The following is a 22,862-nucleotide window of genomic DNA, read 5'->3' as shown; positions in this document are numbered from 1 at the left end:
TCAATTGAAAGTTATTTTAAGAAAAAAATAAGAAATGAAAATAGAAAAAAAAAAACAATAGGCAGGAAGTGAGAGGGAACTTTCTGTTGTCACCAAGACCACCTTGACACCCCTCCAAAAGGTCTCCTGAGGAGTCATTGGTAACAGAGGTGGCGGTTGCCGTGGGTACCGCCCCCCCCCATCCCCACAGAACGCCCGACGTCAATAGCATATAGTTGTGATCTGGCAAAAGAATGATTGCTCCCTCCTTTTCAAATAAGTTTGTTTTTGTTTTCTGTTTTTTTCTGATCTTTCTAAAAAAAGATTGTATTCTCACTGATATGGTGAACGAGCACAGCGGAGAGAGAGAGAGAGAGAGAAAAAAAAATTATACATTGTTGCACAAATTCAACTGTATTTACACGTACATATTGCCAGTGGCCCCATATGAGAATGTTTTTTTTTCCTTAATGTTGCACATTTTTGACATGATACCTGTTTTTAAACAGAATATATAGAGAACATAGGCTACTATTAATATAGACAAATATTAGAACTGTACATAATGGACAATGAATCAAAGACTAACTCTTTAGAGCAGACAAAGAACTGTATAGTACAAAAAAATCAAAGCTTTTCCTTCAACCTTGAAATTAGGAATACTATCTATGACTGTTACATCTTGGAAAATGTTCAACTTTTTATTATTATTTTTTTTTAAGTGTAGTCTACCCCACCAAGGGCTTTAAACTGGTTTGAGAACAGTGGCAACAGAGGGAAAAAAAAAACAATTGACAATACTCAAGAAATATCTCTCATGTCTTTAGTCTTTAGGATGACTTTGTGTGCATTTTCGTACGGACCAATCAGATTCTATAGTACACATGTGCAGCAGGTACGACAGAATGCAACAGCTGTCGTGTGGCACCCCAAAAATGCACTCCAGTACCCACACTCTGGGTCCTGGCTTAGCCACGGACCCCAATAGTGTTAGCATAAATGCTAAAAGTACATTCTAGTGAGGTATCCTCGCATCGCTAGTAAAGACAGTATGAGTGTATGTGCGAGAGGGGACGCTCCAATGAGAAGTTGACATCAGGGTACAAAATGACAGATGGCCGATGTTCGCCCATATGTATGTACAACCTGATTGCATATATACAGTACGGACACACACTTGTAGCATCACCACTAACTATCCTTTTACAGGCCCAAGATTAGTCTTCACATGATTTTTAAGTACCAGTGTCAACTGTCACTGTAGTAACATGGCACAGGTCTACCTGTCAACACTATAACTAGCCCATTGAGTAGAGGAACAGAGAGTGGGACGTATGTGCCATGATTCCGACATAGTCAGTGGGAGGAGTTTGTGGTTATGTGGTTGTCAACATCAAGTCACTAAAAGAATCAGAAGTTAATGTGCGATACACTCACCTACAAAAACGAAATTTCTTATAGTCGGTTTTTAGGGTAGTTAGTCCATCAGTCAGTTCTGTGAGACAGAAGGTCAGTAAGTGCTCATGGTCTTTAGATCATTGATAGTTTTAAGAGTCAGTGGTCCAATTTTGATCAGTTCAGTCAGTTAGTGGTCTCTGTAATGGTAGTCTATGAGGGTCAATGAGTATTTTATTGTCAATTATGACTATAACCAGTAAGAATATGTAATTTTGGTCTGAGTCTTTCTATTGTTGCATGTGCTCCCACTCTCTCACCCACATCCGCAGCATCTTCCTTGTACATCTTATGATTATCACACAAAAAACTTTTTACACCCTTTTTACACCCAGACTTCCTGCCCTGCCATGAGGTAAGAATTATGGGTAGTTGAGAGTTCCCTGCCCTTCATAGTGGCATTACACATTTTGCCCAACCTCAGGGAGGGTTTCAGACTTGACCATTTCCTAGCTCTGTCTTGCCGCGCTAAACACACACCACCCTGTCCATCACTTCACAAGAACTCACTGCTACCAACGAAAGTCACAATTTGTCACTGACATGTTTCATCTCACCATAATTCTGTATGAACCACACAAAAACAAAGACATGAGGAAAAAACTTAAGTGCAAATAAAGCCAGCCAATCCATTGGAGAAAGGTATTCCATCAAATGATCTCAAATATCAACGTCATCAAAACCGTGGAGCACACCACACTGTCTCAACCAGTGGCTCTGCTTAATACCTTCACCATGAAAAGGTTGCAGCTACAATATTTCCTCTAGAAAAGGCCAACTCATAATACCCACAAAGATAACAATGATAACCATAAAATAGTAGCCTTTGAAGACTTCCCCCCAAAGTTCCATTGCTAAAAAAATGAACACATTGAAGAGCAGTGGACTGCCGTGACACAAATTGACCTATTGACCTGCTTAGTGTCACTGCTGGTGACTGCGCTCTCCACAATACAAACAAACAAACAAACAAACAAACAAATAAACAAAAGCAATACTCCACCATGTGAATGTCTTCTTGCTAGCAGTATGGCCCAAACCTTAACCCAAAACCTGACTGCTCTATTTCACTTGTTTGCTTTGTTTTCACTGTGCTTCTAGTACCCAGTTCACACTGTAAAGTATATAGTGCATTATCACCACATTCAAAATCGCTTTGCTTATGCTAAAACAGACGATCAGGCCATAAAATTCCAAAATCTAGTCAAAAGTGTAAACAAAATGCTGATGATGACCATATCTGTCCAGATAACGGCAACAACAAAGGAAAACAAAAACAGAAAAAAAAGAAACATTTTGTCCCTCTTAAACCAGGGGAAAAGCCAGTTCCTGCTGAATGTTGTATTGCAGTCATGGACACATGAGTGGGGAGGCGGAGGGGCAGAGGGTTTGGCAGTGTTGTGCTCGTGAGAGGCTACGGCTCCTCAGGCGAGCGAAAGCCATCCACAGCTTCGGCCTCAGCCTGCCACCGTCCCCGAGGTTTCAGTCCCGAAAAATACAAAATAAAGAAAAAAAAAAAACAGACAAATTGTAAACATAAATCTCAACAAAACATTAATGGCACTGATGTTCCAGGTTACTGATCAGTAATAAAATGATAAAAATTAACAGTAAAATCAAAACAAAATAATAATAATAATAATAAAAAAAAACACCCAAACCCTTCCCTCCCACAACCGGACGAATCCCGTTTTGTTTTTCACAGTTACTCATATCTACAGTACGTTTGTTTTTACCCTAGAACACACATAAGCAGTAGGCCTGGGTTTTGTTGCAATGGGGTCATTTTCTGCATCTTTTTTTTTTGCTTCCCATTTTGCATGTTGCTCCATAAAGTTTTCTTTCCTTTTGATAGAAGGAGAAGGGAAAAAAAATTGAGCTTCGTTATGTGGTCCATAAAGACGGGAAAAAGAAGAAGAGTATTTACAGAAGTCAGTTTTTCCTTTGTTCCTCCCCTGCACACACAGAGACTACAAGAGGACAATAAACGCTGGGCAGATCAGAATACCTCTCGGAAAGCAAAAACTCAAATCAAAAGAAAAACAAAATCATCACAATCAAATTTAAGGCCTTTGTCTATGTGGTGAAGAGGCAGGAACAACCACACACACACACACACACACACACACACACACACACACACACACACACACACACACACACACACACACACACAAACACATTTTTTCCCCATTTTTGCACTCTGTGTATGTGTTGTGCATACGCATAAATGCACACAAGCACACAACTCAATCATCTATCTCTCTCTCTTTCTCTGTCTCTCTCTCTCTCTCTCTCTCACACACACACACAAACTCAAACGCTCATCTCCAAACTTCACCCTCTCATTGACAGACGAAAAGCATCCTTGTGTTCTCTCTCCCTGGGCCTAGGCTTGACCCTTGCGGAGCCAGATGGCTAGCCCAGGATGTCCAGGTAGACTGGCGATGCTTTGGCCAGGCTCTGCAGGAGACCGTGGATCTCTTTAATGCTGAGTCTCATGTAGGGTTCACGCTGCCAGCAGCCCAGCATCAGGTCGTACACTTCCTTGGGACAGGTGCGAGGTCGCTGGAGCACCCTGCCCTGGGTGATGCACTCGATAACCTACAGGGGGTGCCAAAGAGTAAAACAGGAAGTTATGGAGACAGTGGAGTAAGTCAAGTTCAAGTGACTGATGAATGAGAGTTACAGGTTTTCTGGATTGCTTGGTCCTCATTAACACCTTCTTTGCACAGCAGAAGCCATCTCTTGCAAATGTGTTCAAATAATTTCATTGAGTTCACACATTTCTCCCACCCTTTTGCAAAACAGTTAATACAGATGTCATTCAAAGACCCCAAACTGTATTGGTTTTCCTGTGCTAAACAAAACGAAAACATCCATTTACAGGTAGTAGATTCCTTGTCTGAATCTCTGATACACCTGTGTGAAACTCCTTTGCACAATTCTTCAATCAGCAATCATTCATTATCTATAAGAGATGCCATGTCTGTTCTGTGTTGCTATTTGCAAATATAGATCTACAGTAAAGCACATGTAGAGAAAGTACTGCACTGCCTATTTGGTGAAAAAAAAACCCAGTACAAACAAACAAACAACTATGCAACTTTGGGAAACCTGCCCCTGGACAACAAAATGCAAAATATAGTTCTCAAAATGACCATTTTTGCTATGTCTGTTCCATTTCTTTCTCATTTTTCTTGTATCAGAAAAAAACAGTGGAAAGACAAAATATACTGAATAAAAAATATATTTGTATTCATTCCTCCCAAGATGTAACTGTCATAGACATATAAGACCTACAGTAAGCACCTAGGCAAGACAAACTGCATTAAACTACTTGTCATTTTTCATCAAAATAGATCCACAGTAAACACCTTTTGTACTGTTTTCTTCACCAAATAGGCAATGCAGTACTTTGTCTAAATGTGCATTAGATCCATACTTGCAAATAGCTACACAGAAAAGACATGGCATCTCTTATGGATAATGAATGATTGCTGATTGAAGAATTGTGCAGTTTCACACAGGGGTATCAGAGATTCAGACTTATGCAAGGAATCTCTACCACCTGTGAAAAGATGTTTTCCTTTTGTTTAGCATGGGAAAACCAATAGAGTTTGGGGTTTTTGAATGACATCTGTGTTAACTGTTTTGCAAAAGGGTGTGAGAAATGTGTGAACCCAATGAAAATGTGTGAATACATTTGCAAGAGATGACTTCTGCTGTGCAAAGAAGGTGTTCATGAAGACCAAGTGGATCCCAGTTTCTTTAAATCCGTCTTGTGGTGTTTACTGTAGGGCTTACATGTCAATGACAGTTACATCTTGGGAGGAATGAATACAATTCGGGGCAGCCGTGGCCTACTGGATAGCGCTTCGGACTTGTAACCGGAGGGTTGCCAGTTCGAACCCCGACCAGTAGGCACGGCTGAAGTGCCCTTGAGCAAGGCACCTAACTGCTCCCCGAGAGCCGCTGTTGTTGCAGGCAGCTCACTGCGCCGGGATTAGTGTGTGCATCACCTCACTGTGTGCTGAATGTGTTTCACTAATTCACGGATTGGGATAAATGCAGAGATCAAAAGAGTATTTATACTTAATTCATTTTTATTCAGTACATTTAGTCTTTTGACAGTTTTTCTGATACCAGAAAAATGATAAAGAAATGACACAGACATAGCAAAATTGAAGATTGAAACTCCTCATTTTAAGAACTATATTTTGCATTTTGTTGTCCAGTGTGTAATGACTGATTGAAATCACACAGTGATTTGACTACAACATGTATTGTTTGAAGACAAAATTAGCTTTTGCTGCATGTTTTTAAATGTTTTGAGAGAGTAAGCCTTTTGCAAGCAACATGTGTCATTTTGGCCAGATCGCTTTTGTTTAGACCTGAGTGTTAATTGTTTTGAAAACGTGATGTTAGAGTTGACACAAGCATTAAAGCGATCAAAAAAACTGTAATGGGATAAAGTGGGGTATTTTCAGTGATGTATTTAGAGCTGTCACACTCACAGTACATACAGTATGTATGTCATATATTCTCCTTGATATTTTTCATTTCATCAGACCTTTCTCCACTACCGTCTGACATTTCAATACCTGTTGAAATTATGCTAATGAATAGCTATGTCATTACAGATCTACTGTTGGGGTGTTCCCACAGAACTAGTGTTTGTCACAAAATAATCGTAAGTATTCTGAGCATACTGTCAACACCTTTCCTTTGTCGAGAGCTGACTTTGGTTCAAGTCATTGACTAACGACTAACGTAACGCATCTCGAGCAAACAGAGAAGGAGCAGAGAACCCAGACCCAGAGGTGTCTGACCTCGTTGTTGGAGAGCTGGTACCAGGGCTGCTTGCCGTAGGTGAAGATCTCCCAGAGCACTACGCCCAGGCTCCATACGTCGCTTTCGGTGGTGAACCTCCGGTACATGATGCTCTCTGGGGGCATCCAGCGGATGGGCAGCATGGTGTGGCCTCCCACCTACACACACACACACACACACACACACACACACACACACACACACACACACACACGTACACACACACACACACAGAGAGACAGACATAAACAGAGGTTTGGTGTTATAGATTAACCTTTATACACATTAATGACAGATTCAGGCAGAGTTTTATATCTTAGATGTAGATGTGCTGCATCATGATTAACACACACACACACACACACGTGTGCACATCTGTAAGGATGGAATGTACTCTGAATCACACAGCAGAGGGAGCCATTGAGGCACACACACACACACACACACACACACACACACACACACACACACACACACACACACAAACACACACACACACACACACACACACACACACACACACTTCCAGGCCATGCCACAGTTCCACAGACCTCCTGAGACTGAGGCTACATACTACTGAGAGAAGCCCTTTCTGCCATACAGTACAGCACATCTACACTGCTCCTTATATATTCCATATTACTGTCTGATATCAATACATAAAAGTGGGTAGCTTGCTTCCTCCATTGATTGTTCTTCAGCATTCAGAGCTGGGTTAAATGTGGATCAAAGAAGCTGATTAATGTATTTACTGACATATATTTACTGTGCAGTGAGCAGCAACAACAGTGAGAGCAAAGAGCAAGCTCTCTATTGAAGGACGAAATTTAAACTAGTCTGTCCATTTTGCACCAGTCAGTGCCCCTTATATCCATGGAAACTGCAGTTTGGTGGGGATTAGTGAATTTGCATTTAAATGGCAAGAGATAAACAGTGCTGGGGGGAATTATTATAACTGTAACTCACTGGTGTCTCTATAGCACACAGCAGAGACCTCGAACTGCATTTCAGCATTAGTGTGTGTGTGTGTGTGTGTGTGGGGGGGGGGGGGGGGGGGAGTCTGTGTGTGGACTGATGAATTGTGTGGTATTTCTGAGTTACGACAGTTACGACTTTCTGTTTTTTATAGTATGGCATTAATACAGTCAAGAACATTGTTAATACAGTATACTGAATAACAAACATTGTAGCTGGCTTGCAACAACAACAGCAATATTTGGTCGTACCTATCATTTTAAGATTTACATTACATTTACATTTATTCATTTAGCAGACGCTTTTATCCATAGACTTACAAAATGAGGATGGTATTATTAAAGGTAAAGAAAGGAGAGATAAGTCTAGTTTAATAGCTGATAAGATGTTAAAACATAAATGGATGTTGAGTACACAAAATGTAATTAATTCATATACTAAGATAAAGATTAACTGTAACCTACAGGCAATTCTCCTGTCCCTAAAATATCCCATAATAGATTTTCTATGATAGTGAACTGGACAGCACAGGTACTATATATAGCAACCAAATGACTTTGTACCCACTCAAGGCAATTGTTTGTCATCGATACCAAGACCCATTAAGTGGCAATGGGGTTCCATGCCTAAAATGGCTGTCACAATTTATTTTGTATCTTTGCCTCGTTATTTTTGTATTTATAGAAGTTTGCCTCTACAAGTGCAAAACCGTGGTGTGAGACTAATCAAGAGGTTTTGCTGTGTCTGTGTGGTTGTTTAAGACATTACTGACAAATTCTAAATCTACCGTCAACATTTTATCTATTATTTAGTTACATGTAACTTGAAGGAAAATACCTCTCTGTCCAACCACTGATCGAGCCATAAAGCACCTAATGCTATTACAATTAAAACAAGCTTAGCGATCTGTAATTGATTTGTAATTGGGATTAAATCCATGCTGTCATGCTAAATTAATGTGGATATGTTTAACCAGGCACATTATAAGTGCACCTATGATTCTTTTAGGCTGAAAGTGAATTATGAATGTAATGAGATATATATATGTTAAGGACTACAGTATGACAGAAATATAGAGAAGATTTCCATTGGCAGGGCAACTTTAGTACATACCATGATGAGTAGGACTAAATATATTAATAGGCTACTACTTGACATCACACCAGGTTTTTCCTAGCACATAAACACACACACACACACACACACACACACACACACACACACACTCACCCTGTAGTAGTCAGTACTGTACACGTCCCGCGACATGCCGAAGTCGCCGATCTTGACCAGCAAGTTCTCCCCCACCAGGCAGTTGCGCGTGGCCAGGTCCCTGTGGACGAAGTGCTGCGAGGCCAGGTAGACCATGCCCGCAGCGATCTGCTGCGCGATGTGCAACATCTGAGACTGCGTCAGCTCCACCATCACGCTCTGTTGACCGTCCGCCATCAGCACCGCGTCCGGACCGTGGGCCCTGCTCACACACACACACACATCGCTCCATTGTGATCTCCGCTTCAAGCATTCCAGGACCACGGCCAGCTACCATGCCAAACACTCGTTTAGCTTACTGTATACGCTCAGCAATAGCAATCATACAGATGGGCGAACTAGTGAATTAATTTCACAGATGCTTTCATTCAAAGCAACTTACACAAATAAGGAATAACATTCAAGCCACAATGTAATAATACTGTCAATCAATACTGTTACAAGAGGACAGTCGAACATACAGACACAAACGCATGCATGCGCACTCACTCACAGACACGCACGCATGCATGCTTGCACACACTCACTCACTCACAGACAAATGTGTACATACACATTACACACACAAACACATACAAACATACACACATAGAAGACAATCCATATATTGTCCATACATATAATATAGATAGATGTCAAAATACATATACATTTATATACAGTTATCCAAATCTGTATTAACATAAACACGAGCATTAATACATATATTAGCAACATTGACTTTGTGGTACAGTGAATCATATACGCAACATACTGTATATAGCTAGTCTAAGATTGCATATTGTGTATTTCTTGTGTTACATTCAGGTGCACACACACACACACACACACACAGACAGACAGACAGAAATACACAAACAAACACACCCTCACACCAGCTCACCTGAGGAACTTATTGAGGTCGCCGTGTTTCATGTACTCGAATACCATGATAAGGGGGTCGCTCTCCACACACACGCCGTAGAAGGTGACAATGTGCTCGTGCTGCAGGTTGGTCAGCAGCTCGGCCTCGCGGTAGAAATCCGCCCGGCCACTCTCGCTGGCCTCCTTCAGTGTCTGCAGGACACAGCACACACACAGGGCACACACACAGGGCACACACACACACACACACACACACACACACACACACACATAACAATCCATCACCATCACAGCCGCTGCGCTGGATGCAAGGCCTACATAAAACCAGGCCTCCAGGATTAATAGGTCCTGAAGCAAGACCAGGGCAATTACTTTACTGGTCCTTGACAGAAACCAGGAAGGGATGAGAACCAGCAGCAGTGGCCATTAAGAAGGTCTATGCGCTGGCTGCACGGGAATGTGGAGAAAAACACAAGGGTGGGGACAGGAGAACAGTCTCAAATGTGGAGCTTACAAAGGTGTGTGTGTGTTTGTGTGTGTCTCTGTCTATGTGTGTGTGTGTGTGTGTGTGTGTGTGTGTTTGTGTGTGTGTGTGTGTGTGTGAGAGAGAGAGAGAGAGAGAGAGAGAGAGAGAGAGAGAGAGAGAGAGAGAGAGAGATCAAGGTGACCTCTGCTTAATGTGAGGTTTTAGAGAAATATTATATTATATATTATTATATTATATTATTTATAACCATGTTTTTGTCCAATCTGTAGTCACAGTTAGCCAATGATTTAGTTTTCTTACCAAAACCACATTTTGTTCATATAAAAAACGTTCTCTATTACAGTGTTTTTCAACCACTGTGCCGGGGCACACTAGTGTGCCATGAGAGATCATCAGGTGTGCCGCAGAAAATTACCCAAATGTCACTCACTGGTCCAGAAAAGCAACTGTTGCATCAAAGAATTTATAACCACATGCTCTCATTGATTGTATGATTGCACTATTTGTGGTATGCAGGCATTGTAGGGGCCCCCATATCCAGTATTCACAGAATCATCACATATCCAGTTCATAACAACAATTAAATTAGATAGTCACCTACAAATGAAACAGAGGGTGCTTGTTTTATTGAGCAGGTCTTGCATAGAAGCCATAATAAGGCCTGTGTATTATTTGAAATGTTAGGCTATGGTATGTTTATTTTTTCTTCACACAGGATGTTAGTGTGCCGTGGGACATTTTAAGTGTCAAAAGTGTGCCATGGCACAAAAAAGGTTGAAAAACACTGCTCTATTACACTATTTTACATATAGGTAAACACTTAGCGATTGTAAAAAACTGTGTTATATCACTCTTCATATTACCGGTAGTTTTGTATTCAGTATATATTATGGTTCTATATGATGGTGCCTTAATTGCACAGGACCAAATTATACCACATTTTGGTGTATTTCTCAAATAACTAACATTTGCACAACAGTAAGTGCATTTCTCGAGACAATTTGTGCAAACTGCAGCACTCAGTGGATTGCCTGCGAAAGCACATGACTTGCTCAGAATGCTTAGTATTTGTCTCAAAAGAAAATCTATTCTGATCAACATGCCAGTGCCATCAGAATAAAAAGTTCCTTTGTCAATGTTATGAACAAAAGTCCAAAAGTATAACAGTTCACTCTGCAGTTTTTCTCAGTCGCTGTGAATTTCTCGGATCAGATTTGAACATTTCAAACTATAATAGCACCAGGAACCAGTACAGAACCCTCTCAACATCAGCAGAAAGAGAACCAGGTGATAAACTCACTCAGCCCTAACAGAATGGACTAGAAATATTATTCGTGGCGTATCAAGAGTGACCGATCACCAGCCACCGAGGCAAGCAGCTTACTGAGCTCACCAGACATCTTGTGATATGAGCCGATGCTTTCCGGCCAGAGAAATCAATGAGGGCCAGCATGATCTATACGAGCTGCTGCTTTGAGTGCACGTTCCAGGAGTTACACAGGATGTATGGGTAGCATCCAAGGACCAGGCTATCATATGACCTCATGTAACAGGAGACAAATGAATGCATCGCCCTCTACATGAAAACACAGGAGGTGCTGGAAACAAGGCCAGTAGAAAGACCCATAAAACATCACAAGGTGTTAATGGCAAATACCCATATAATGCAAATGCCAGTAAAATGTGGCTACCAACATATATCAAGGACTCAAAAACTCCTACCTGGTGTATGGTTATTTCATTATAAAATATCAAATACTCCTAAACTGCCAATGGCATTCTTTTATGTGCTTGATACATATTGTATGTAAAAAATATTGTATTTTACCACTCTGAGGTCCTTTTCGGTAGACATCTTTTGTTTTGTGGCAGATGTTGAACAGTGACTCGTGATATGCAGCTTATTTATCTTCCTGACAAATGTCTTCCACGAGCTCTGCCTGGCAGTAACATGATCTGGTCCTGCTTTCACCATCTTCCGAGGCATGCTCACGGAAACTCTCTCCACCCCAGTGTGCTCTACTCCATTCTTTCAGTGTACTGACATCAATCCCATGAATATCAATTCATTGGGAAAATGTCTTTGGAAAATATTGATTATGACACCTCAGACTAGGAAATGAAGTTGAAAAAATGGCCAACAATTAGATTCATACCTCCCACAATATGCTAGATGCTACATTGAAATCTATCACAGTTAAGCTTTCAATACAGTAGTACAATATTCTGCAAGTTCAATTTCTTAAGAGAATTGTGTATCTTTGCAGGGGAATGGATCCATGGACACTCACCTAGAAATGATTGTAGCATGAGACAGATACAGATACATTCACACAGATCAATGAACTGCTGTGTAAATATTGCAATGTCCGAGCTCTGTACCTTGACAGCCACCAGTATCTTGTCCTGGTCTGGTGACAAACTGTAGCACTCTGCCAGAAAAACCTTCCCAAAAGCGCCTTCTCCCAGCTCTCTCTTCAAGACGATGTTGTGGCGCTTGATGTGTTGCACAACTGTGAACAAGAAACATTCACTCTTATTCTTACAGGACCTGTACACAGATGTCACATTAACCTCTGATAAGTGTATTTGTCTAGAAGGGTGCATATGCACCAGATAACAGTCAAAACATTTTGTACGCATGAGGTTAACATAATCCAGTCAGTCTGCGTTTGACTCTGCAAAATCAATCATAAAATTGTTCCTCAAATGTTTTCTTTTTTCATTCTTTTCTTTTCTTTTAAGTAGGAGAGCAGTCGCCATCCCAATGTCATTGCCATGGCAATAGCAGGGGTGGTCACTATGACAACTGGCCAGTGGCGGGGCCCAGGGCTCAGATTTATTCTGGAGGGACCGGATCGCTGGCAGCTGCCATTCCGGCTCGCCGCGCGCCATGGCAACTCACACGTGTCCATCTTCAGAATGCTGCCAGTGTTGCGGAAGTACTGCGGGTTCTCGATGACTGGGATCTTTGTCATTCCGATGATGACGGCGTCGGGGCCCATCTCTGAGGACGACGGGGTGTTGTTGCCGTTGGAGACGTGGTGGAGAGGACTGGCGGAGTCATCATCGTTACTGATGACGGATGAGGAGCCTGATGGAAGCGGAGACAAAATTACATTTAGGCACAGAAGCAGCTTCTCTCTACTAGGGTCAGTACAAGAATAAATACACACGCAAATAACAAGCTATGCTATATGAAGAATCATTTGCAATTGTTCCATAATTATGAACAGAATCACTACCATGACAATTACATTAAACGGCCCCCAAAGAAAAATGGCCTTAAAACACACAACTAGACAACCAAAAAAGTCTGTTTTTAATGATTCGTTTTCACGACTCTAGACCTAGTTATCATTTCAGTTGTTTTGTGTTCTTGTGAGGTGACATGCCTACCTTTGAGGCCAAACTTTGAGTTCCTCCCGTACTTTAGAATGACCAGCATGAGGATGCACCCTGTCAGTGCGACACCAGCCACTCCAACCACAGCATATACCTACAATGATACATAGATAGACAAATAGACAGACAGACAGACAGACAGACAGACAGATAGATAGTTAGATAGACAGACAGAAATCACCACTTTTTTTCATCATATCTTCACCATACTATAAGCTTATAAGCTTATCAATGCTCTGATACTTACAGCCACCTTGTCCTCGGATTGTGGGGGTGGAGTATCTGTGCAAGTAAAACCAGAGAGACAAATGCATGATGGACTTGTGGGAAAAGTGCACACAGCAGTATGAATCACTATTTAAATTATTCCCCTGATATGATTACAGTATGTGTCTTTGGCACTGAAGCTAATACCAATTGCTCTCCAACATAAAATCACTAGCCTTATAACATGAAAGGCCACCATCTTGAGGTCACCTGTTTAAATTTCCAATGCCATGCCAAAAATTCAGTTTTTAAAGTTCGTTTGGACAAAAGCGTCAATAAAAATACCATAACCATAACCATATCATGATTTGGTTCTCCAGTCTTACACTCTTTGAACTGACAAGAGTATTGAGCCCCAATAGTTTTCGTCTATAGCCATTTTCTCTAGGATCAATATATTTAATTCTATTCAGGGTCTGAACCAGAATGTTTTAGCCAAGTAGCCAAACAAATGTGACAAAACACGGAAGTTACTATATCAGAAATGGTTTCTGTTGTAGAATCTCTGATCAAAATGAATACAAACATAATAGAGTGGATCTGTGTCAGACATGTTGTTCTATTAACTCAAGCAGCACAATCCATTGTGTTCCTCAAAATCATCCATATTTTTTCTATCAATACCTTTTTGCAAACACTACTATGAATACTGTACCTTGGCACTCAGGAAACCCATCGCCACCTGGCATGAGAAAGAAATGATACTATTTATCTTCATCATCAGTTTTAATTGGTTGCATTTGTAACTTTTAATTGTTGTGTCTTCAGCATTACATAATTGTGAGTTTAGATAAACAATTGAGACTCGGAATTGGAACATCTTGGAATCTAAAAAAGCTGACATACAATCCAAGTGTGAGAGATGAATTAAATAAACCAACCATTACAAGATGAGAATAGGTCTAAGGTAGGAGAAAAATAGTATTCTATGAGTCACTTACATTCATAGTAAGGTACGGTGGGCTCATCTGTAGGAGAGAAAAAGTGAGAAAAAAAAATACTAGTTTTGTTCACAAATATTTAGGTAAACAAAAGTCACAACATCACATAGTCACCCACAGCTCCCCTGTCCATTTATATACACACCAACATATGGCGGAGGGGGAATAAAGTGAGCCTCCACCCTCTTCTCATCTGTGCCGTACTTGTTCCGTGCCATCAGCTTGTACTCGCCGTTGTGGATGTGTGTGGGGTTCTGCAGCTCCAGACAGCCCTCCTTCTCACTCTCCTTCTCCTCGTAGATGCGCGTCTGCACGTAGCCGTGCTCGACGAGCAGCTCGCCGTGGTGGTACCACTCCAGCGTGGGCAGGGGGTTGCCGCGCACCAGAAAGAAGATGCACCAGTGCGCGTTCTGACGCGGCTCCTGCAGGTGCACGATGGTGGGAGGGACTGACCACGAGAAAACAAGAAAGGGAGAAGAGGAAGAGGAGAGGAAGAATGACCCACAGGGCACTGGGAGGATTCAGGGGGGATGAACTGCAGAGTGGAGAAGGAGGAGGAGAGAGGAGGAGGTAGAGGAAGAGGAAGAGGAGGACAAGTGGAAAGGGGCTACACAGAAGGAAGAGCCTGACAGCGTTTAGACAGGAAGGTGCAACAGCTTTTGCAAGTGAGTCCCCTCCCCCGCCACCACACGGAGTCTGTCCTGGTTACCCACACAGCCAGATGGGAGGAATGGCACAGAGAACAACATGAAGCAAGGTGCCACACACAGGGAAGAGTACAGCAAAGTGGACAGGAAATCAATAAAACTGGCTAAAGGCACTCAGGTGAACCAAAACATACTTGAATTACACAAAATGAAAATACAACCACCACAATGTACACAAAGAGGCCATCTTTGACATAGTCAAAAAGTCCACCACAGTGGAACTAAGTGAGTCACGCCAGAGGGAGCAAGAAGTTGACAGTAGGAGCTAACACTTATGAAGAGTCAAGATGACCACACCAGCAGGAGAGTGTGAGGAAATGACCAGTTTATGGGATCTGCAGGGGCGGAAAACTCCAGGTTCAGAGAGCACGACTATTGGCCAGTGCATTCTGTCAATCATCAGCAAAAATCTAAATCTCAATGATCCATGCATCAATCATCTGCATACACTCTTAAAATGAATGTGTTGTTCCTATCTGGACACAGAGATGTGTTAAAAAAACAACGCAAGTTGTGTTGTTATCAACACATTCGTTTTAAGAGTGTAGATCTGGATGCATCCATGGTTCAACGCGTCAGCCATGGCAGGGACCTGGATCTATTAGAATGAATTGGACAGGGAGGGAAACCCTTCCATCAGAACATGCCTGATCTGCCTGCCCTCAAAAGCACTCAGTAATGGCGCTGTATAAATCAACTAAATTGACCTGAATTGAACAGCTAACTGGACTAAAGGGTAAAAGCAAGTCTGAATGGAGACGAGTTGGGCACCAGTGTCATTTGGCCCCTCTGAACCTGAAAGCAAACCTGAATCTGAACCTGAGAGTGCCCAGCGGTCAGGACGGCTGTTCTTACAGAGGACGTTGAGCTGCAGGGTAGCCTCCTTCTGGCCCACCACGTTCTCGGCGCTGCAGGTGATCTCCCGGCCGTTGTCCGCTGGCGAGAGCCTGCTGAGGACCAGCCTGGACTCAAGCTTGGACGGGTACACCTGGGAGAGTCAAAACAACAGTGTTAATAAAAAACAAAAACGACTCTACTCTACTTAACAGACTAATAGCTGAATATCTGATTCTTGGTCATTTGATATGTTCTTCTTGAATACTGTGACTATGCAATACATTGGGATTTAAATTAAGCAGATTTCTTTTCTTGTTTTGATCAATTACCATTTTAAAAATGTGAAACCAATTAAAACACAAAGGCAACTGAAACATTAAACAAAAGAAATGTAAAATGTCTGTGTAGGGCATTGTGAATTTATATTGTTACTCCAGTACCATATCTGGAGTATAGTTGCACATTTACATTATTCATAATACAGAAATACAAAGTTGATTCATGGCATATGACTTTACAACATTTACAAGACTTTCTCTCTATCTAACTCGGCACTGCACATGTTCCTGTTGTCGGTATTAGAGAGCGACTCCTGTTGTATTTCTTTTCCCCTCAAGCCACTAGTCACTGTGACAGCTACTGTAAGTGAGATTGGGTTTCGCTAGTGCATACACTAGTGCAGACAATCAGTCTTAAGGAACAAAAACAAAGCTAGAATGGGTCGACTGAGGCTATAACATTAAGTGAGGGGATTTGAAAATGTGATTTGTAAGTCTCCACATTTAGGCCTTCTGTCTCATCATACATTTTTAAGGCCTAATAGCGTAATACACCCGATGATGATAATTAATAGAACAGAACAAAAACTTAACTCAAGGCTGGTTTATTCTACAGTGGAATTTGTCATAATTGCATTTCTTTGCCAGTCAAATCATTGGTTGTGGTCAGAGAGTGAAAGGCAGTGGGGGTTAAAATGCGCCCCAGACAGGAGTCTTTATAACTGAATATTGTTGAGCACAGACTGAGCTGGATGCCTGAGTGGTATGGTAAGTGAGCCCATGGGGGGTTAAATTGTTGGTTTTGTGGTGAGATGTACATGGGGTCATGGATGAATATTGAATGAATATTAGAGGCTGGCAGTCTAAGAAGGGGTAATGTCTGAGGAGTGGTGAAATAGGCTTTCCTGATACATTTCATATGAATGTCGGTGGCATAGCTATGTAAAAATACAACAACAAAAATTTTTGGATTGGGAATTCTATATATCACTGTCTATCCACCATATGAATTGCTGAATAGGGATTGCAAATTCGTCAATTTGTTTGTAGTAGTGAACCAGGCTGAATTGATGAACTGAGCACCTTTTTTGGCACAGCTTATTATCAAACTATAAACCATTTTAAAAGTGATTGTAGATATCTATGGGTGAAAGCTAGAGTTTGTCTTACTCCTAAGCATTCCATTCCCTGTATCTACGGTACTAGAGATACTATTGTTACCTCAGCACTGGTTGCCAGGGTGTCGGTGTTCCACATGAACTCTGGGGTGGGATGTCCTGAGACTGTACAGACCACTGTGGCATCGGTTCCATTCATCTGAGTAAGAATGGATGGGGTCACATTGGCTGTGGGAGGTTCTGCAAGATTGGAAGAAAACAATAACTCAGACATTTCAGTCACATTATGTTGATTGTGCAATGTTAATAGAACAATACACTATTAAACATCTTGCTACATGGTAGAAATTAGACTTTGTTTTTGGCTATCACAAGCTATCTATTGAAACACTGACATGTGTTTGCTGGCTTTTGGCAGTTAGTGGTTGTGCGATTTCCTGAAATCAGAGTATGTTTAGAGGATGCATTGTACATTGTTTTTGGCAGTTTGAAAGAAGAAAAAAGCTCAAAATCATGTAGAAGATGTGTTATTAAACACATTTAGTTTAAACTAAATCCCCGTAAAGTGTGTCTGACTTAAACATTTGAATGATGTTTCTTCCCTCCTTGTATTACAGTATATGGATTGTGATTGCCTAATGGTTCAATTTCAGAAAAAATAGAAAACACTTTTGGATTTTCCCTGAAGAAACATCTGCTATGCCAGGACTTTAGTGACAGGAAATACTGAATCAAATGTTGCCTTCGTAGTTGAATTTAAATTCAAAATGAGAAGAGACTGGGAAAACACTTGTTCTAGTTATAGCTTCAGGGAACTACCCCTCTGGAGTGCTGAGAATGGTGGAAGATATGGAGGTCTGAATTGAATTACTGAATATGAAAGCTCCACTGAACATTGATTGGCTCAAATAACACAATACAGTGATCTCCAGAACTTCCCAGGTCTCGCACACCAATAAGATTCTGCTGATAATTTATAGTATCTTATAGTATGCAGATCATTGTGAGTTAGTGAGCATAGTGTTAAGGCATGGTATGCATTATTTAAAATAATCAGTTCCAAAGGGAAGGGTACGCATATCCAAAAAAGATTATACCAGGTGCCAGGTCTGTGTGTCAGCAGTGAAAGGAGGATAGAGGCCTGCACACTGTTGTAAAAGCTCCCAGGCAACCCAGGAAACGTTGCTAAAATAAAGTTGCCTTGGAGCTTTTACAACAGTGTGCAGGCCTCTATCCTCCTTTCATTATTTAAAAGAATGCCTTGGATTACAACAAAAACAACAACAACAACAACCACAACAACAACAACAACCACAACCACCACCACCACCACCACCACCACCAAGCACCTTCTGTTCTGCCAACTTCTATCACAATCATATCTGATCAATTATATCACAAAACAGAGCCACTGGCACTGGTAGGCTAGTCCTGACGTCTACAGCCATGTACATTAATAGATGATGTGTGATGGTCATGGGACATACAAATCTCTTTAGTGGTAGGGCAGAGCTTACCGCAGGCTGCTGGGGCCAATCTGGACAGAGACTTTATGCCTCCCTCATCAATACACTGGAGCTCCTGGTTCTCAGTCTCATCCAGGCCCAGCCACAACTTAATCCACATGTTCTCACAAGAACACTGCAGAGGGTTGCCAGATAGATACCTATGCAAACAAATGAGTAACCCAACAAAGCTTGTAAATATAATCTGTATATCATATACAATATCATATAAATAGTTTGTGCATACACACACTATATACACAAACAGACATTTAGGCCTATATAGCAGGGTTGTGCACAATTTGAATTGCAATTCTGCTTCCTGTTTGCTACCTCAATTGAAATGCAAGTGAAATTCAAAAATTGAATTGGAATTTAAGAGCCAGTTTCAATTAAATTCTGGAATTTTGCACAAGCCTGCTATATAGGCTGCCTATAAGCCGATGTTTGCACATGCACACACACTCGCACTCACACACACACAAATACACTCACACACATATACACACACACACTCACACACACACACACACACACACACACACACACACACACACACACACACACACACACACACACACACACACACACCAACCACAGTTAATGGAAACAATGAGTTAAGGAATTAGACATTCAGAAACTTACAAATATGACATATTTGAATTTTTGAACGCTTTCCATGATAATGTTGACAGGTTATTGTCTTTGAGATTTCTGAAAGATAGAAAAAATCATCAGTTGTAGCATATTCTCCTGACACAACAAGAAAAACACAACACTCCATGTGAAAATGAGTACAACATTCAGTTGTGATTTGGTAGTGTGGCAGTTCAAGTTGTAATTGTACTTAAGCCACTTCACTTTGCTACTGACAATCATTCAAACCATGCTAAACTGTCCCCCGGACAGCTATAAGAATACTACAGTAGGCATCTGTCATTAAAGGTGTTACATTCAAGACCAAGACAATCCAGATTCCAGACCATACAAATCAAGACCAGAGACAACCAGAATGTATCAAATGAAAATAAACCTGTGTTCAAATTCATTTTAAGGTGAAGGTAATTGTAAGTACACAAATAAGTACTTGAACTTGGTACTTGAAGTTGGTGCATCCCTGGTCAAACCCCAAACTCAAAACCAATGTATCAAGGATTGACCACGATTAACGTTCAAGTGAAAAGGTGGAAACTACTGAACAATATAGTGGACACTGAGGAGGACAGCAACTGTCACAGAAGACTGTGGTCAAGTGTTTGTATAACAATAAAATGCAATATTCCATGACTGACAACGTTGCTAACCACTCTACTGTGCAACAGTGCACCTAAAAATACAGATGTGACCAAGAAAGTGTCATTTTATTTAGCAGTGTAATCATAGGGGCAATTAAAAAAAAAACATAAATGATGAAAGTGGATTGGACCCAAAATAGTCTGTACTTCTTATCACCAAGATCTAAACCACGACAAGACCAAGGTAATATTTTGTCAGAGACAGGAGCAAGACCTCGAACTTTGATCACAATAATCATTACTCTGCTTCAAATTTACCTTAGGCTACTGGTCTTTGAATTGGGCATGCTCCCACCCATCCTAAAAAAATAGCCTAACTGCACTTGAGACAAAATGATTTGGACAAGAATAAGGAAAGGATAATACAAACAAACAGGGAGTCATAGGCTACTGCAAAAAAAAAAAAAGCAGTGATAGTGGTAGGCTTGTGAGAAACACAGAAAATACATAAATTACGCACAGATACTGAAGTCTGGCATTGTAGAGGAAGGCTTTCGGAGATATTGATGACAGTTGAGAGTTTGTAACAGTTCTGTTGAAGGGGAAAGGCAAGGTAAATCAGACAATAACAGCATTAACATGTATTTTCTCAAATAGGTATAGCCTAATGATGATTTTCGTATTAAAATAATACTTACAGATTCCTGAGATTGAAGTAAGACTTCATATGTGATTCGCTGATTGTAAATAATCTGTCCTGATTTGTAATGAATCTATTCAAAGAGAATAAAAAACATTGAACCGTTGAGTGGAAATTAAATCAGTTAGCTCCTGAGTAGCCTAGGCCTAACAATCTATCTTATCAGGCCTACAAATACACAAATAGGCCTGTTTCAATTTCATATTTTCAGGGGCCATGTAATGTTTTGAAATTAATGGTTTGACATGACCTGCTTTCATGTTATGCACAGTTTACGCAAATTGAATATGGCTTTAAATAAAAATAGCCTAGGCTATATCTTAAAATGACGTGATCCTAGTAGCCTATGGTACATGCCTAAAGAGAGTCCGTTGAGCCGTTGTCCTGGAAACGGAGTGACATATTTGCGTAGGCGCCGATGCTTGTTGCTTTGCGGACACGCTGGGCTGTGACTACCCCGTAGGAGATGGAATAGTATTCTCTTTAACCCAAATATTTTAGATGAGTAAAGGAAAAAACAGCGGCTTTGAGATCTCAAATGGAACAGAGACACATCCCAAGTATCCGGCTCCTAATCTTATGATTATCAGTAGGCTAGCCCTCGCTCAGGCTTTGTCATTTATTGGAACACGATGCAAGGCTACAGTTTCACCAGTGCATCCCGAAGCACTTAGGCCTATACTCGATTCAATAATCATCTGTGAATCAAGGCGAGAATCATCTTTGAGGCGTTTCGAGGCTTTTAGTGAGAGTGCGTGAAGATTCTATCAGACATTTGGGTTGACCCCCCTCCCCTCTCCTCCCCGTCTATTCCTCACGGTCTGGTTTCAGCGGTTCTCTCCGCCAAAACCGTAGCCTCAGTGCCTAAGTTCCGTGTCAGTCCGTCTCCAAATTCCCACTATCCTACCTATGTTTATGTGAGCTACCGTTTATTGTGGCCATACAATAACTACAATATGCCATGCCACTGCCATGCCCATACACCCCTCCAAAAAGACGGGGGGGGGGGCGCACACACACACACACACACACACATCTTCGGCACTCACGCTCACACACACCTTCCTCTAGTAGAAAAGGAGGATGAAGCCATTGATGAAGCCTACCTACGTTAGAGGGCTATCAATATTCGATTATTTAGACTATATTTTCACTATGACCACTACCATGCTCGATGTTCATCTACATATTATTGCAGTAAGGTTCCTCCAAATTTGTATTTGTCAAGGTCCTCTGCATTCTGCTCTACCCTTCTCGGAATGATGGGGGATATGGGAAGGTTACGGATGTCATGGTACACCACCGTCCCCTTAGTCCACATATGCTGATTTATTTGTTTAATTATTTCATTCTCTCATGAATTGATTTATTGCATTAGCCTTCATAACATGATAGGCTGTTCAAGGCATTTTTAATAGCGTGCGTTATTGTAAGCACTGCTCATTTGACACGTCACTAAGATCAATCACTCGTTGGGTTTGTCAGTCACACTTACATATCTGTGATGTTTTCCATGTCACTCTCCTCCGCCAATTTGGGGAAATCCTCGATCCCCGGGTCTTGTTCGATACATACAATCCTCGAGGTACTGCAAGTACAGGATGTAGGGCAAGAAGCGGCGCTAAACCCCCAAAGCCCCATCAAAACCCCGTAGAATCCCAAGCGAGCCATTCCACACCCCCCTCCGACCATGGTGGGTCCCAGGATATTCCACCAATATTTGATTAAAGCGCTATTTTGGTTCTTAATTGTTGATATTATCTCAGCAGTATGGTTCAGCAGCGTGGACGCGGGTGCCGCTGATCAGGGAAGCGCAGAGCTGTTCAGTGTGAGGCGCGACTGTCATGGAATGGCCTTTCCCTCTGTCTCCGCAGAATGGTGGTATCACACCATTACATGTCGACGCCGCGAATAAGGGTGCCAAAATCCCCCGTCCTGTGTCAGTAACGGCCGCCCCGTCTCCGAGAAACTGGCACTGGGTGGCAAAAACGTGGCGCCGCAGGCACT

The 22,862-nt window shown here is 41.4% G+C and overlaps 1 protein-coding gene across 1 annotated transcript; it reads right to left on the bottom strand.

The window, feature by feature from the left end:
- Positions 1-3,852: 3,852 nt before the first annotated feature.
- On the bottom strand, positions 3,853-22,547 carry ntrk2b (neurotrophic tyrosine kinase, receptor, type 2b). Its single transcript, XM_076283400.1, has 17 exons — positions 22,351-22,547; positions 20,854-20,928; positions 20,676-20,747; positions 19,566-19,634; positions 18,933-19,081; positions 17,519-17,655; positions 16,038-16,170; positions 14,621-14,923; positions 14,476-14,502; positions 13,515-13,549; positions 13,262-13,361; positions 12,768-12,956; positions 12,245-12,375; positions 9,395-9,567; positions 8,473-8,713; positions 6,267-6,425; positions 3,853-4,038 (listed from the first exon to the last, which is right to left on the bottom strand). The coding sequence occupies exons 1-17, from the start codon at positions 22,545-22,547 to the stop codon at positions 3,853-3,855; spliced, it is 2,376 nt and encodes a 791-aa protein (XP_076139515.1).
- Between the last annotated feature and the right edge of the window lie 315 nt (positions 22,548-22,862).

Source organism: Alosa pseudoharengus, unplaced genomic scaffold (assembly GCF_046254945.1).
Source record: "Alosa pseudoharengus isolate Yale_2024_CS ecotype anadromous, Long Island Sound unplaced genomic scaffold, YU_APseudo_1.1 YU_APseudo_1.1_scf_14, whole genome shotgun sequence".
In the NCBI taxonomy this organism is placed as follows: domain Eukaryota; kingdom Metazoa; phylum Chordata; class Actinopteri; order Clupeiformes; family Clupeidae; genus Alosa; species Alosa pseudoharengus.
Note: the sequence above shows the minus strand (reverse complement) of the source record. Positions and strands in the feature narration are given on the sequence as shown.